Source organism: Gorilla gorilla, chromosome 9, assembly GCF_029281585.2.
Source record: "Gorilla gorilla gorilla isolate KB3781 chromosome 9, NHGRI_mGorGor1-v2.1_pri, whole genome shotgun sequence".
NCBI classification, from domain to species: domain Eukaryota; kingdom Metazoa; phylum Chordata; class Mammalia; order Primates; family Hominidae; genus Gorilla; species Gorilla gorilla.
Genome location: NC_073233.2, coordinates 40449229 through 40462703, shown reverse-complemented (window position 1 = coordinate 40462703; position 13475 = coordinate 40449229). Strand labels below are relative to the sequence as shown.

Sequence of the window (13475 nt, the reverse complement as noted above, 5' to 3'; positions counted from 1 at the left end):
CTACTCCTCATCCTTCAAATCTAGCTCAATTACCCCTTTCAGTTAAGTCTCCCCTGATCATTTTAACTAGGGTATACACTCAGTCATGGCTTTAATATCTGCCATCAACCACATTGCTCCATCATGGCATTTGCTGCACTTTGGTGTCATCAGTCTTTGATTAGACAGTTCAATGAAAGCAGAAACCACAGTAATTTTTGTCACCACTAAATGCCTAGTGCTTGGCATGATGCTGGGCAAAGGATACCCTAATTTGCTGAATAAAGCCTTAGTTCAGTTGCTTAATACAGTGTGTCTCCCTATTAAACACAGTACTTAAAATTGGTATTTCCAAATAAGCATTAATACACAACTGCCTTTGCTAGATGATCAGGAACAAACTGCTGATCTTCCACTGCCTCTACTCAAAACAGCCGTACTGCTTATGTAACTGAATTAGGCTTCAGAACAGCTTGTTAAAAGTAGGATATTAGTAGCAGAGGCTGAGAAGTGTATCAGAAGATGAGGCTATCAGGTTGCTTTTATAAACCTTTTCCTCTCTTCACACCAGTAGCACTTCTTCACTTACAGCTTTTGCTGGATAGTTTTTAACAACTTAAGCAGACTGCGTTCAAGGACAGTGAGAAAACCAGACTTTCATATAATTTAATCTAGTGTAATTTTAAACATTCACTAGTCTTTTGCAGTATTTTTGTAGGATTCAAAATGTAAAAAGGTATGAAGATGAGCCTTAACAATTTACTTTCGTTTTCCTGAGGGGTCTTCCTCCCCGTTAACTCCATAAAAAGGACAAGATCAAGGGCAATACTGATTCTGTGAAATCTAACTTATAATCAACTAAAATTTAGAATGCCTAAAAACAACCCAAGTGGAATGCAGATTCAGGAGCTTAAACATAAAATGAAGGGTTTGAATTCGGCACTTATCTGCATTCCATTTCCTCTAGTTATATTACGGAAAATATAGTGAACAAATGTCCTAAAACACTTAGGAAGCTGACTGCTCAACTAGTTGTTAACTGATCACCTCAGTTAATGAACCTTCTGAGAATAAGCACACATTCTATGTCTCCTTTAAGTGGAAAAGTCTCCCACGTAAGAGCTGCATATAAAAGGAGACAAAAGAACTGTAGAAGCTAACTGATTAGAAATACTTAAAGGATATTTGTTTTAATATCAAGGTACAATGATTGAAAAAAACTTTTCCATATTTTTTAGGAATTAGGATCTGGAAATAAAACTGCCCTAATCAAGGTAATCAATGACATTCTACCTTTTTAAGTTTCATATCCACATGAGATGATTTATATTATGCATATACAAAAGTATTTTGTATGTGAGCTTGCTACACCAAGAGGCTACAGTGACATGTGTGACAATCATTTCCTTGAAACTCTGCTAAAATATGCATTTGACCAAACAAAAGGCCTTCTGCAGCTAGGACAAGCAATCACATATTATACAGAATGCTTAGAACCAAGATTCAGATCTTAATGCGACTTACTGAAAACTTCTCTGCCCCATAATGAGGCACCCCTTTAAAAATATGGTCTGAGTAGAGACATAAAAGATATACATTTAAACTGTGATGGTAAAATAACCAAAAAAAGAAAAATTATAGTTCAAAAAAAGGAACAATTCTTTGAAAAAACATACATAGAAACAGTCAAACTATGAACACCTTTACACATTCACAACATCTGCACTAATGCATAGAAGTTCAAAACCTAGAAGGCATTTCTCCCCCATCCCTTCTCTGAAACTGATTCAGAGGTCACTGTGTGAAGAACTTACTTCAGTCCTGCTTGTAAATGTCATGAAATTATTTTCTACACAGATAGCAAATTTAGTTTTATATAGGACTGCAAGCATACATCATCTAGATTACCCAGTAAACAACAAATATTTTATCCATTCCCCTAAGATACAGGTAACATATGGTTGTGGTACATCCCAGGCAGATGTCATTTAAAGCACGCAAGGGGAGGTGCTAGCAAAAAAATACTCATTTGCCAAAGTAACAGGTTAACCCTTCCAATATGATGTACCACAACCACACATGAGAAAAGTCAAGAACTTATTTTATTTTATTTTAAAATAAACATTGAAGATCCCCCATTTCCCACCACCCTACAAAACTTTTGAATGTGGAATGTTCAACAGCCTATCCATTTTGGTAGGTTACAAAACCAGCAAAAACTCCAGTTGTCTAATGATGAATGTTTGAGAATAGTTTTGTTTTTAAATAGCTGAGCACCTACTGGAAGAATTCCTGGGCTAAATGCTGAAAATAAAATTTAACTTCTGCACAGAAAATACCATTAACTTAGTAGCCTTTGCTTAAAGGTGGGATTAATTCTCCATGAAGTCAGAATGAGACAATAAGCAGCATTAAGTTCATAGGCACACAGAACTAGTGCTCAAACTGCTAGCACAAATTCCAACAGAGTACATAAGGCTAAGTCACTACTCAAGTGTCCATTTCCATCAAATTTAGAGACTCTCCCTATGCATCTAAGGGAAGGAATTATGACTTTGAATATAAATGCCTCCAGGAGAAACGGAGAATTCAGTTAAGGTTAAATTAGACAAAAGATAATAAGTGCAAGTACTAGAGAAATATTGCTGGAGATAAACCATAAAATTTGTGACACTAACGTGGCATGGGGTGAATCACATAAGCTGCTAGCTGTTGAACACCAGTGTTTCAAGATACAACTTTTATAAACATGTTTTATTTGTTTTGCTTATACCATCAGAACTGAAACTACTGTCTGTGATTTCCCTGAAACAGGGAAATCAATCTAAAACACATACTGGTGCCTTTCAAAAGATAGCAATTGAAAAGGGTGGTAGCAGCAGGCATTTGGTATCTTTTCCTTTTAAAAAAAAGCTTTCAAGCTGAAGGAAAAACATGTGACCAAGAGTGTTATGATTATCCACTAGAGATTTTCATCAGTACCTGTACCAATTTAGGTGACAATACAGCAAAATCCAAGGATTAGTGACAGACAATGTACATGTCATAAGGAATGATAGATAGTACCAATCCTTACAAAAGTCACTGTCTCAAAGAAACTGTTAAGTGTTCAAAAAGGTATCTAAATATTTCACATTAAGTACAGAAGCGGCCATCTGGATTACATCCCATATTTGTTGCATATTTTTCAAAAAGTGCCAATCAAAGCCTAATTTTGCATCTTGGCTTTGTCTTATACAGTATCAGTTGTTAAAAAGCATTTTACATGTGTTTTTAACCACAGTTGTTTGGCCAGATGAACAGTGCTGTGTCAAAAGCTGGTAGCCAGCCTTATATGTGTGATTAGGACCCATGCATAATTTGGTATGCATCTGAACGTTCAGTGCTCCAATTTAACCGGAAAAGCTGTGAAATGCAGTTGTTCTGCCAAACCACACTCCACTCCTTTCATCTTCGTTTCTAGGGAAATAATTTAGTTTGTCAGTTATCATTGAATAACTCGAGGGCTGATTTGTAGATTTTATCCAATGTCATAAAAGTCAATCTTGCCTTTTTCAAGCCACTTCAAATAACTATGGAGATTATTATCACCCTGTAAAGTATATTGTTTTACTCCTAAGCAAGGGTGAGGAATCTGAGTATCATGTGCAAGGCTCAAGATGACGCTTAGGACAGAACATGCAGAGTAAAAATAGTTTCCTTCCATATCCAGGTAATAGAAAGCTGACAATTGTAGTCCTGTCTTTATGGGATGAAAACAGTCCCTTTACAATAAGTTTCCTGAAAGGGAGAACAAATAGATAATAACTCTTCTGGTAACATATTATGGTACACTGGCCAGTGTGTTTTTGGCGATTAAACATAATCCTGTGAATCAGATTAATTCACTTGCTGAGTGTTCATTTGCGGCATCCCTCTGTTGGGTCTTGGGGGCCCTCCACGACCTAGAAGACAAAAATGGCATTTGATTTTTCTTTCAAATATTATTTGTTTTGCCTTCAAGCAGATTTTCATCTGAAGTCAAGAAGCATGTGGGCAGCCTGTCACCACATTATTAGGCTTAAGAGGTCAATTCTTCAGTGTTCAAGTTTCCCCTGTCCTGGAAGTTGTCATGCGCAAATTTGCTCATGTTCTCTTAGCTAAAAGAAGAGTAAAGCTAATGGAGTATTCCACCAGTACTCATTCATTCATTCATTCAACAAGTATTTATTGAGTGCCTACTATGTGCCAGGCACCATCATCAAGCGTTGGGAATAGATACAGCAGAGAAGACAGACAAGGTACCTGCTCTCATGGAGCTTACATTCTAGTGTACACTCTAGCTTACATTTCAGTAGTAAGTAACATCATACTATCAAAATTAATAAAAGCACCAGAATGAAAACAGACCTTATTACCTAAACTGTTAAAAAGAAACTACATAACATTCAAAACTGTATAATGACTTTTAACAGATAAAATAACTTTTTACATGCTGTTAAAACAGATTTTTAGCTATCAGTTAACTCAACTTTCATCGAATATGCTACAAGGTGGGAAAGAACATAACCCACATTCACATGCAAATATCCTTTGATACTTCTAGTCAAGTCAGTAATTCCCAAGTGATCCATTAATTTTTAGAAAAATGTACCTTTTTCCTGGCCAGTTTCTACTAGTATTCAAATCAAAGTACGTTGTAATTCCTCCTTAACACACATTTTATACATGTTATGGCCAATAGAGGAAACTTGTTTGATGTTTAACCTCCCTCAAATCAGAGAACCATTTAGAATTTCAGACTACATGAAATGCTAGCTCTAATTGTTAAATAGGTTAACTTCCTGCCAAAATGGGAAGCAGTTTTCCAACAGTAAAAGAAAAACAAAAAACTCTCTAAACCTGTAATTTTTTTTTAAGTATAGCTCAATAAGTTAGGAATTTGGGAGTTTTGTTTAAAAGTCAGAAATAACTTGATATTTATATCACTAATAGAGGTCCAAAAGGCATTGCAAATTCCATTAGTTCTATCACTTCTAAATGGTTCTCTAAATGTTAACTATGGCTTATCCGGCCATTAAAGGGTGTCTGGCCCTAAAATATAATAGGCATGTTTCAAAAAAATGAAAGAGGAATAATAAATTTATATAAATGTTCAATCTCATTCCAAAAATGTCTTACAAAAATGTTTCAGTAAGTACTTCCTAAAAACATTTAGCAGGTTTTAGGACCTGAAAAATAATTTTCAGTTGGAAAAACACTTTTTCTGAGAAGAGAATATGTTCTAGTTTTCAAGACAGTTTATATAGTAACAGGGAAAGTCATTCAAAAATTAAAATTTGGGCCCAAGATTAAGTTTTAGAAACAGAGCATTTCATTTAATCCCTAGCAACAAGTCTGGAAAGGATAAATGTATTCCTAACATGCAGACTATTAACAGCTCTTCCAAGGCCAGAACAGAAGCTCCACTTAGGAGCTAGGATCACCACCACAAAATATTACCTCGTGGGGCTCCCCGTGGTCCACTCTGCCCAGAGCCTCGCTTGAAATTCTGCTGATATCCATCCTAAAAGACAAGCTAGTTAGTACTGAAAAGGTACTTTTTAAAAAATGCTTACCCATCTATTCTTTCAGTCTAACACTCAGTACAGAATTCTTCCTTAATCTTTTAGACACTTCAGTATCAGTTTATCACAGCTACACCTTGTTCTGTAATTGTTGTACTTCTCCTATTCTCAAAGAACATTCAGTGAAATATATTTCTCTGCTCTTGGAAATCACTGTCTTTAACAGGCTTTACTAAAGGAGTACTGATGTTGACTGCTAAAAGCTTTTGTTTCAACAGAGTGTCTTGGACACCACAAAGTTAACGCCAAATTAGTTACTTAGGTTCATTAAGCAACAACACTAAGTCACTTTCATTGGTATATTTAGTTCAGGTTTACACTTTAGAACTACTTTACCTACCCGTTGATAGCCAGAGTAATCCCGGGGAGCACTGAACTGAGACTGTGTATAACCACTGTTTGGAGTGTTAGAGAATGAAGGGCGGTAACCATCATATCCTCCTAAAATTTAGGACAAGAAAAGAAATAATTTTCTTATCTTCACAAGGAATTTTTACTTTTTTATTAATGAAGACGGGAAGAACTAGAAATTATAAGCCAGGCTAGTTAATCAAATTAATCTCCAATTTCCTATCTTGATCCAATCTGTTTATAAATTTCTGTAAGTACTAACTGCCCCTCAGAAGATAAACTTTTAACCCATCTATGCATGTAAACACACATCTGTACAAATATAATAAACAATCCCCATAAGTTTTGGTAATGTGGAAAATACTTATCCTCCAGGAGATAGTGGTAGACATTAATTTGACATAACCAAATGAACAAAAATTCCATGATTTGTTATTTAAATAACAAATTATACCAAATACACAAATTATACCAATTGTACCAAAATATACATTGTTTAAATTGCACATAAGAGGCTAATGCAGATACATCCTTCCCAAAAACTGTGTGATATATTTTACAAATCAAAAAATAATTTGAACTAGTAAAAGGTCATTAGAACCTCCTTTTTTATTTTTTTACCTCTGAATCCATTGGCAGGGCCCCGGTATCCATTCATCAAGCCTCTAGCACCACGGGAGCCTCCACGAGACACACCACGACTATTGTAATAGGGCTGATTGCTACGTGGAAATCCAGTGTTCTGCTGAGGAGGCTGCTGGTGGTTACCAGTCACTTGATGGGACTGGTCTGGGGAACCATGGTAAGTGCCAACCACTATAATTTAAAAAAGAAAAAGATATATATATATACACAGCTCATTACCGTTTGTTCTCCCACGCACTTTCTAGTTTAAGAAGTGTCTTATACAGTCTCCTTAAAGTTTAATCCTTAAATTTGCATACAATGATAAGAAAAACTACACATGAATAAAGTCTCTTACCTTTCTCCTACCCTTAGACTCAGCTATTGGGGGTAAAATTCTCCAACCACAATTCCAAACCTTTGAAAGCAGGGTGCATGATTGATCCTTCCAAACAAATTATTTGAAAGGCTATATTAACGTCTTCTGAAAGGCATCTACTTTTTAGCACAAGAGACCCAAAATAACTCAAAAGATTTACTCTTAGTACATTACCATTTTGTACCATTTAATTACTTCTTTTCATTATAAAGCTCCTTAGTGGTAGAAGTTTTCTTATTCTTTTAAATATCCTTTTTTTTTACTTAGTAAAACATACAAAACCACTCTCTCATATTTAAGCAGCTATATGGTAGAATATGTCATCAACTACATAGTTTAATCAGCAGAGGCCTTCGACTTGTAGCCCTTAATGCCAAATTCCATTTCAAAGTATTTAAAATGGCAAGTATAGCCAATTTAGAAAACAATCACATGGTACTCACATTGGCACTCAACCCACTTGAAGGTTCTAGACTAAGGTACACACTAACATATATACCAGCTCCATCCACAATGGAGAGAGTTCTAGAATCTAGAAATTTTCAAAAATTCAATACTACAGAACAATGTTTATAATTCAAAGAGGAGAAGAAAACAGGGTGCTAAAAGTACCTTTGGGAGGTGAGGAAGGCAACAGAACAAAGGAAGGCCCACACACTAACAACAACGGTCAGAAGCTGCTGGCCAACCCAAATCTCCCCTTTTGGGGCAGAGAGAAAAGCAGCTGTATGACTCTTGAAAATCTTTACTTGACCTATTTTACACCCTTAAGAAACTCCAAATACATTAATAGTTGTTAGAATCCTATTTTACGATGAAAGCACTAGGGAATACCTAGAGAAAAAGAGAGAGCCACTGCTCCTCTTGAATTACTTAGTAAACCAACTACATCAGTGTCATCTTTTTACATAGATTGCCTTTTATTATATTCCCAAAATTTAAAATTGTAAGTGAATGACAAATACACATAACATTTTCCTTGTAAAATGGTTCATGTGTATCCATGTACAAAGTAGCCAAAAGAACTGAATTTTAGAATCACTTTTTATCAATAACAGCTTTTAATCTTGATCAAATCTCACTGTAAGAAATTCATAGCCAGGCTGGGTGTAGTGGCTCACGCTTGTAATCCCAGCACTTTGGGAGGCCAAGCTGAGCAGACTGCTTGAGCTCAGGAGTTTGAGACCAGCTGGGCAACACAGTGAGATCCCATCTCAACAACAACAACAACAAAATACAAAAAATTAGCCAGGCATGGTGGTGTATGCCTGTGGTCCCAGCTACTTGGGAGGCTGAGGTGAGAGGATGGCTTAAGCCTGGAAGGAAGAAGTTGTAGTGAGCCGAGATCATACCACTGCACTCCAGCCTAGGAGACAAGAGCCAGACTCTGTCTCAAAAAATGAAAGGAAAAAGGAAAGGAAAGAAAGGAAGAAACTCACAGCATAATAACTTAAGTGTGATCTTTATTTTATTTAATTTTCACTTTTAAGACAAGGTCTAGCTCTCTCAACCAGTGTTGCTGAGGTTGGAGTTCAGTCAAATAATCTTGGCTCACTGCAACCTTGAACTCCTGGGCTCAAGTGATCCTCCGGCCTTAGCCTCCTGAGTAGCTACAACTACGGCATTCACCACCTTACCCTGCTAATTTCTGTATTTATTTTATAGAGGTGGGGCTCTGTGTTGCCCAGGCTGGTCTCAAACTCCTGGTCTCAAGCGGGCCTCCCAAAGAGCTGGGATTACAGGCGTGAGCCACCACACCCAGCCTTCATTTTATTTTAAAATACCCAAATTCCTACTTAAATTTTGGTAAAGTATAAACTTGTAGGCCATTTTAAAAAGCCAAAGATTCTGTCATGTTGTTCCTGATTAGACACTAATTCAAAATAAAATTTCTAGAATGATGGGACATACTGAAATGATTTCTTCAACAAATATCAGGCCGGGCATGGTGGCTCATGCCTGTAATCCCAGCACTTTGGAAGGCCAAGGCGGGTGGATCACCTGAGGCCTGAGGCAGGAGGCCAAGGCAGGAGAATCGCTTGAACCCAAGCGACTGAACCTAAGAGGCAGAGGTTGCAGTGAGCCGAGATTGCATCACTGCACTGGACAACGGCCCACAATGTATACATATTATTTCATCATGAACGCCTGGCCTCAAGCAATCCTCCCACCTCAGCCTCAAATGTAGCTGGGATTATAGGTGCCAGCCATGAAGCCCACCCACAACGGACACACATTTCAACACATCATGCTGTATACCATAAATACACATATATATAGTTTCTACTTCTCAATTAAAAATAAACAAATGAACTTTTTTTTAAAAAATAGAAAAAGCAATCCATGTACTTATCAGTGGGAGAAAGTCTTCGGCAAGAAGGAAAGTAAGTATGAAGGCCCTGAGATTAAAGAGAACTTGCTGCGTATGTGACTGGTGTGAGTGTAATCCCAGCACTTTGGGAGGCCAAGGCAGGCAGATCACTTGAGCCCAGACCAGGAGTTCGAGACCAGCCTGGACAATATGGTGAAACCCTCTCTCTACTAAAAATACAATTAAAAAAAAAAAAAAAAAATTAGCCAGGCATGGTGGCCTGTGCTACTTGGGAGACTGAGGTAGGAGGATCCCTTGAACCCAGAGGCAGAGGTTACAGTGAGCCATGGTGATCACACCACTAGTTTTTATCATTTGGAAGCTGAGCATAGTATAACTGATAACTTCTATCAGAGTATGGAAGATTCGAGCTTCATATTAGTGATACTGAATACTACAGGATATGTAAGAATTTACTATTGAAAAATCTAATGCTGATCCAAGTTTACCAAGAAATTGAATAATTAGAAAATTTTACAACTTTTCAAAATCGGGCTGACAAAATGAAAGTATTAACTCCTCTGACTGCTGGTTTGTTGTGGGATTCCACTTAAATTCTGAGAAATTAAAGAACCAAAGAACTAAAGGAGACATCATGGTGGCTCATGCCTATAATCCCCATGCGTTATAAGGTAGAGGTGGGAGGACTGCTGGAGGCCCTGAGTTTGAGAAAAGTCTTCAGTCCTAGCTACTTGTGGGGAGTTAAAGGCTCCAGTACAGGATTTGAGCCCCGGAGTTAAAGGCTCCAGTATCTGATTACACCACTGCACTCCAACCTGGGCAACAGACAGAGACCCCATTTCTTAAAAATATATATATATATATAAAAAACTAAAGTATCTCTATCGAGCTAGACAAAGTAGTTCATGCCCATAATCCCACCACTCTGGGAGACAGAGACAATAAGTTCACTCAAGGCAAGGAGTTGGAGACCAGCCTGGCATCATAGTGAGCTCCTGGAGACCCTGTCTCTACAAAAAAAAAAAAAAAAAAAATTAGCCAGCCATGGTGGTAAGCACCTGTAGTCCCAACTACTCAGGAGGCTGAGGGAGGAGGATCATTGAGCCCCGGAGTTTGAGGCTGCAGTGAGTTATGCTGGCATCACTGCACTCCAGCCTGGACAACAAAGTGAGAACCTGTCTCAAATACATAAAAGTGTCCCTACCTATATTACTATCTTGACAGGTATGGTAACTAGCCAAATTATGACCTTACTTGACAAAACAGATTATGTTTCAACCCAGTCCACGAAATGCAGCCACCATGAGTTTTTTCTTAACTTTGTCTAACTGACTCAATGCCAGATATCATGCTAAAAGCCTTCAATCAATTAACAATTAAAAGTATAGTTTATCACCAGGTGCAATGGCTCACGCCTTTAATTCCAGCACTTTGGGAGGCTGAGGTGGGCAGATCACGTGAGCTCAGAAGTTCAAGACAAGCCTGGGCAACATGGTGAAACCCCAACTTTACCAAAAATACAAAAAATTAGCTGGGCGTGGTGGCACATGCGTGTACTCCCAAGCTACTTGGGAGGTTGAGGTAGGGAGGATTGCTTGTGTCCAGGAGGCAGAGGTTGCAGTAAGCCGAGATCGCGGCACTGCGCTCCAGCCTGGGTGACAGAGTGAGACCCCATCTCAAAAAAAAAAAAAAAAAATTGTACAGTTTATGGTAATTCAAGTAACAAATTTAATTCCACATAAATTATACAATGCAACAGGGATATTATGTAAGTTCAGTGACAAAAGGAAAATGGCTATAAAGCCTCCAAAAATTGCACATAATTCACATATACAAGTACAGACTCAATTTAACTCATGATCTGAAATGAAAAATTCATATGGTCTACTACTAAAACAGAAACTCTTGGACACCACCACTCTGAAGTCTAAACTGTCCTAACACTGTCAATAACTGTGCTGGAAAGCAAGGAGCCAATGAGGTGACACTGGATTTCGTACCTGTTTGAAGCTGTTCTTGCTGAAGCTCTGTTTGTTCTACTTGGTGAGGCTGACTAGAAAAGCTCTGGTTATAACTGGCCTGGTACTGATTTTGCTGTTTTAAAGTTTCTGGTTCATTAACAGGAGGAACTGGGGCATTCATATTGAACACCTGTTAGTAAATAAAGTAAATGATTAGTTCATCCTTTTATTCTCTGGTTTATAACATGGCCAAACTCAATGGTGGTTTTACCTCAGACATAAATAAAGACATCACAGAGGTCTCAAACACAAAAACGTCACACACACACACAAAAATCCCTCCAAGTGATTCAATGTGGAAAAAGACATATATACCATATAGTACTTAAAGGGGAGTATAATATGCTGTGAAATGTAAGTAGGGAATTAAAAAAAAATAAAAAGACATGCTATCAGCAGCCTTGGAAATGCTTTTACATATATGAGAAATCTTTTTAAAAGACAAACTCTGGCCTGGCACAGTGGCTCACACCTGTAATCCCAGCACTTAGGAAGGCTGAGGCAGGCAGATCATCTGAAGCCAAAAGTTCAAGACCAGCCTGGCCAACATGGTGAAACCCCGTCTCTACTAAAAATACAAAAATTAGCTGGGCATGGTGGCTTATGCCTGGAGTGTCAGCTACTCCAAAGGCTGAGGCATGAGAATCGCTTGAACCCAGGAGGCGGATATTGCAGTGAGCTGAGATCACGCCACTACACTCCAGCCTGGGCGACAGAGCAAGACTTTGTCTCAAAAAATAAATAAATAAGACAAACTCCTGATGCAGTATCACTTACAGAAATTTGTTCTATGAACTTTAACAGGGTTGAATGTTTTTTCATTTTTATTAACATTGTAATCAAAAGTTATTTTAATATTTAATCTTATGAACTTTCCTCTGAGCACCGATTTAGCTGCACCCCACAGATTATAGTATTATTATTATTTTCTAGAAATTCTCTAAAGGTGCTTGCTCAAGAATCAAGGTAAAGTACAACATCTGAAACTTCAAAATACTTCAGTAAAATAAAAGATTAAGCAAACAGGGCAACTATTAAATCTAGGTAATGATTATATGGATGTTATATTAGTCTATTTCTCTGAATGTTTAAGCTTTTGTTAATCAAATCAAAAGGGTAAAACTACAAATTAAGATGATACAGGCACATCACTCATAAGGCTAAAATTTATCTCTAGAATATCCATTAATATCAGTTAATCTCTGGAATAATCAGTTTATGTTCAATTAAATATACCCTACAGTTAATGAAAGATGCAGACTCAAGCACAGTTAAATGAAGACCTTTAGAAAAGAAAAGAAAATCTACCATGATTCATATTACATACTAGGCAATTAATGTTAGTTAATTTGCTTACCGTTTGCATGGATTGGAATGGAGCTGCATTTACATTGATTCCACTGCTATGTAAAGGTTTGCTTGTCCCAGCCTGAAATACTTGAGGCTGAGACGCAGCAGGAAGGGATGATGATGCTGTAGTCTGGTCTGTATTTAAAGAGATTGTTGCCTAAACACAAAGTGAATAGATGCACTTTAGCGGTAAACTAAACTTAGCCAAACAAAAAGTGAACAGATGTACTAAAGTGGTAAATTAATCTCAAACTTATATGTATTAACAAACTCAAATATTTCATGAAAGCAAAGTAGGTCCAAAAAGAAGAATCATGATATTAATGGTAATGTACCTCTGTTCAATTCATGAGTAAGTGCCTCATCAAATGTATGTGACCCGGTAACAGAACTTGCCTGAATCTGATCAATTGGTTCCTTCTGTGGTCGTTGCTCTGTAGCATGAGAAGGCTGGTACAAGGCTTGAGATGCTGTGTACCCCTCACTTGTGGATGATACCAAAGGAACCTAGACATAAGTAAAGAAATAAAAGCTTCTTCCTGCTTACAAAATTGACTGTTAAAAAAAACAAGTTACCTCTAAGACACATAAGGCTAAGAAATAGATACAACTACTAAAGAAGGGAGAAATTAATACTACCATCTCTCTTTAAATTTGTATAATATAAAACCTAAAAACTGCAAAAATATATATATTTTTGAAGCTCGACGTTAAATAAACCGAAGTCTCGTTATAAAAGCCCTCCACAAGTACTTCTAAAATGGAGAAATCTGCACTAAATTTTAGAATTATGTCTAAACTATGTCTTCTGAAATTCTCAGTTCTAAATAAAA

General features: G+C 37.2%; 1 protein-coding gene across 2 annotated transcripts in view; it reads right to left on the bottom strand.

The window, feature by feature from the left end:
* Nucleotides 1-2063: 2063 nt before the first annotated feature.
* The window catches only part of CAPRIN1 (cell cycle associated protein 1), a 50376-nt gene continuing 38964 nt past the window's right edge, over nucleotides 2064-13475 (bottom strand). For both annotated transcript variants that reach the window (XM_031015973.2, XM_055355513.2), the window contains 7 exons: nucleotides 13039-13149; nucleotides 12650-12799; nucleotides 11272-11422; nucleotides 6558-6752; nucleotides 5926-6026; nucleotides 5461-5524; nucleotides 2064-3923 (listed from right to left, as the gene is read on the bottom strand). In XM_031015973.2, the coding sequence (XP_030871833.1) occupies nucleotides 3859-3923; nucleotides 5461-5524; nucleotides 5926-6026; nucleotides 6558-6752; nucleotides 11272-11422; nucleotides 12650-12799; nucleotides 13039-13149 (837 nt within the window). In that variant the 3' untranslated portion in view covers nucleotides 2064-3858. The remainder of the gene's footprint in view (nucleotides 3924-5460; nucleotides 5525-5925; nucleotides 6027-6557; nucleotides 6753-11271; nucleotides 11423-12649; nucleotides 12800-13038; nucleotides 13150-13475) is intronic.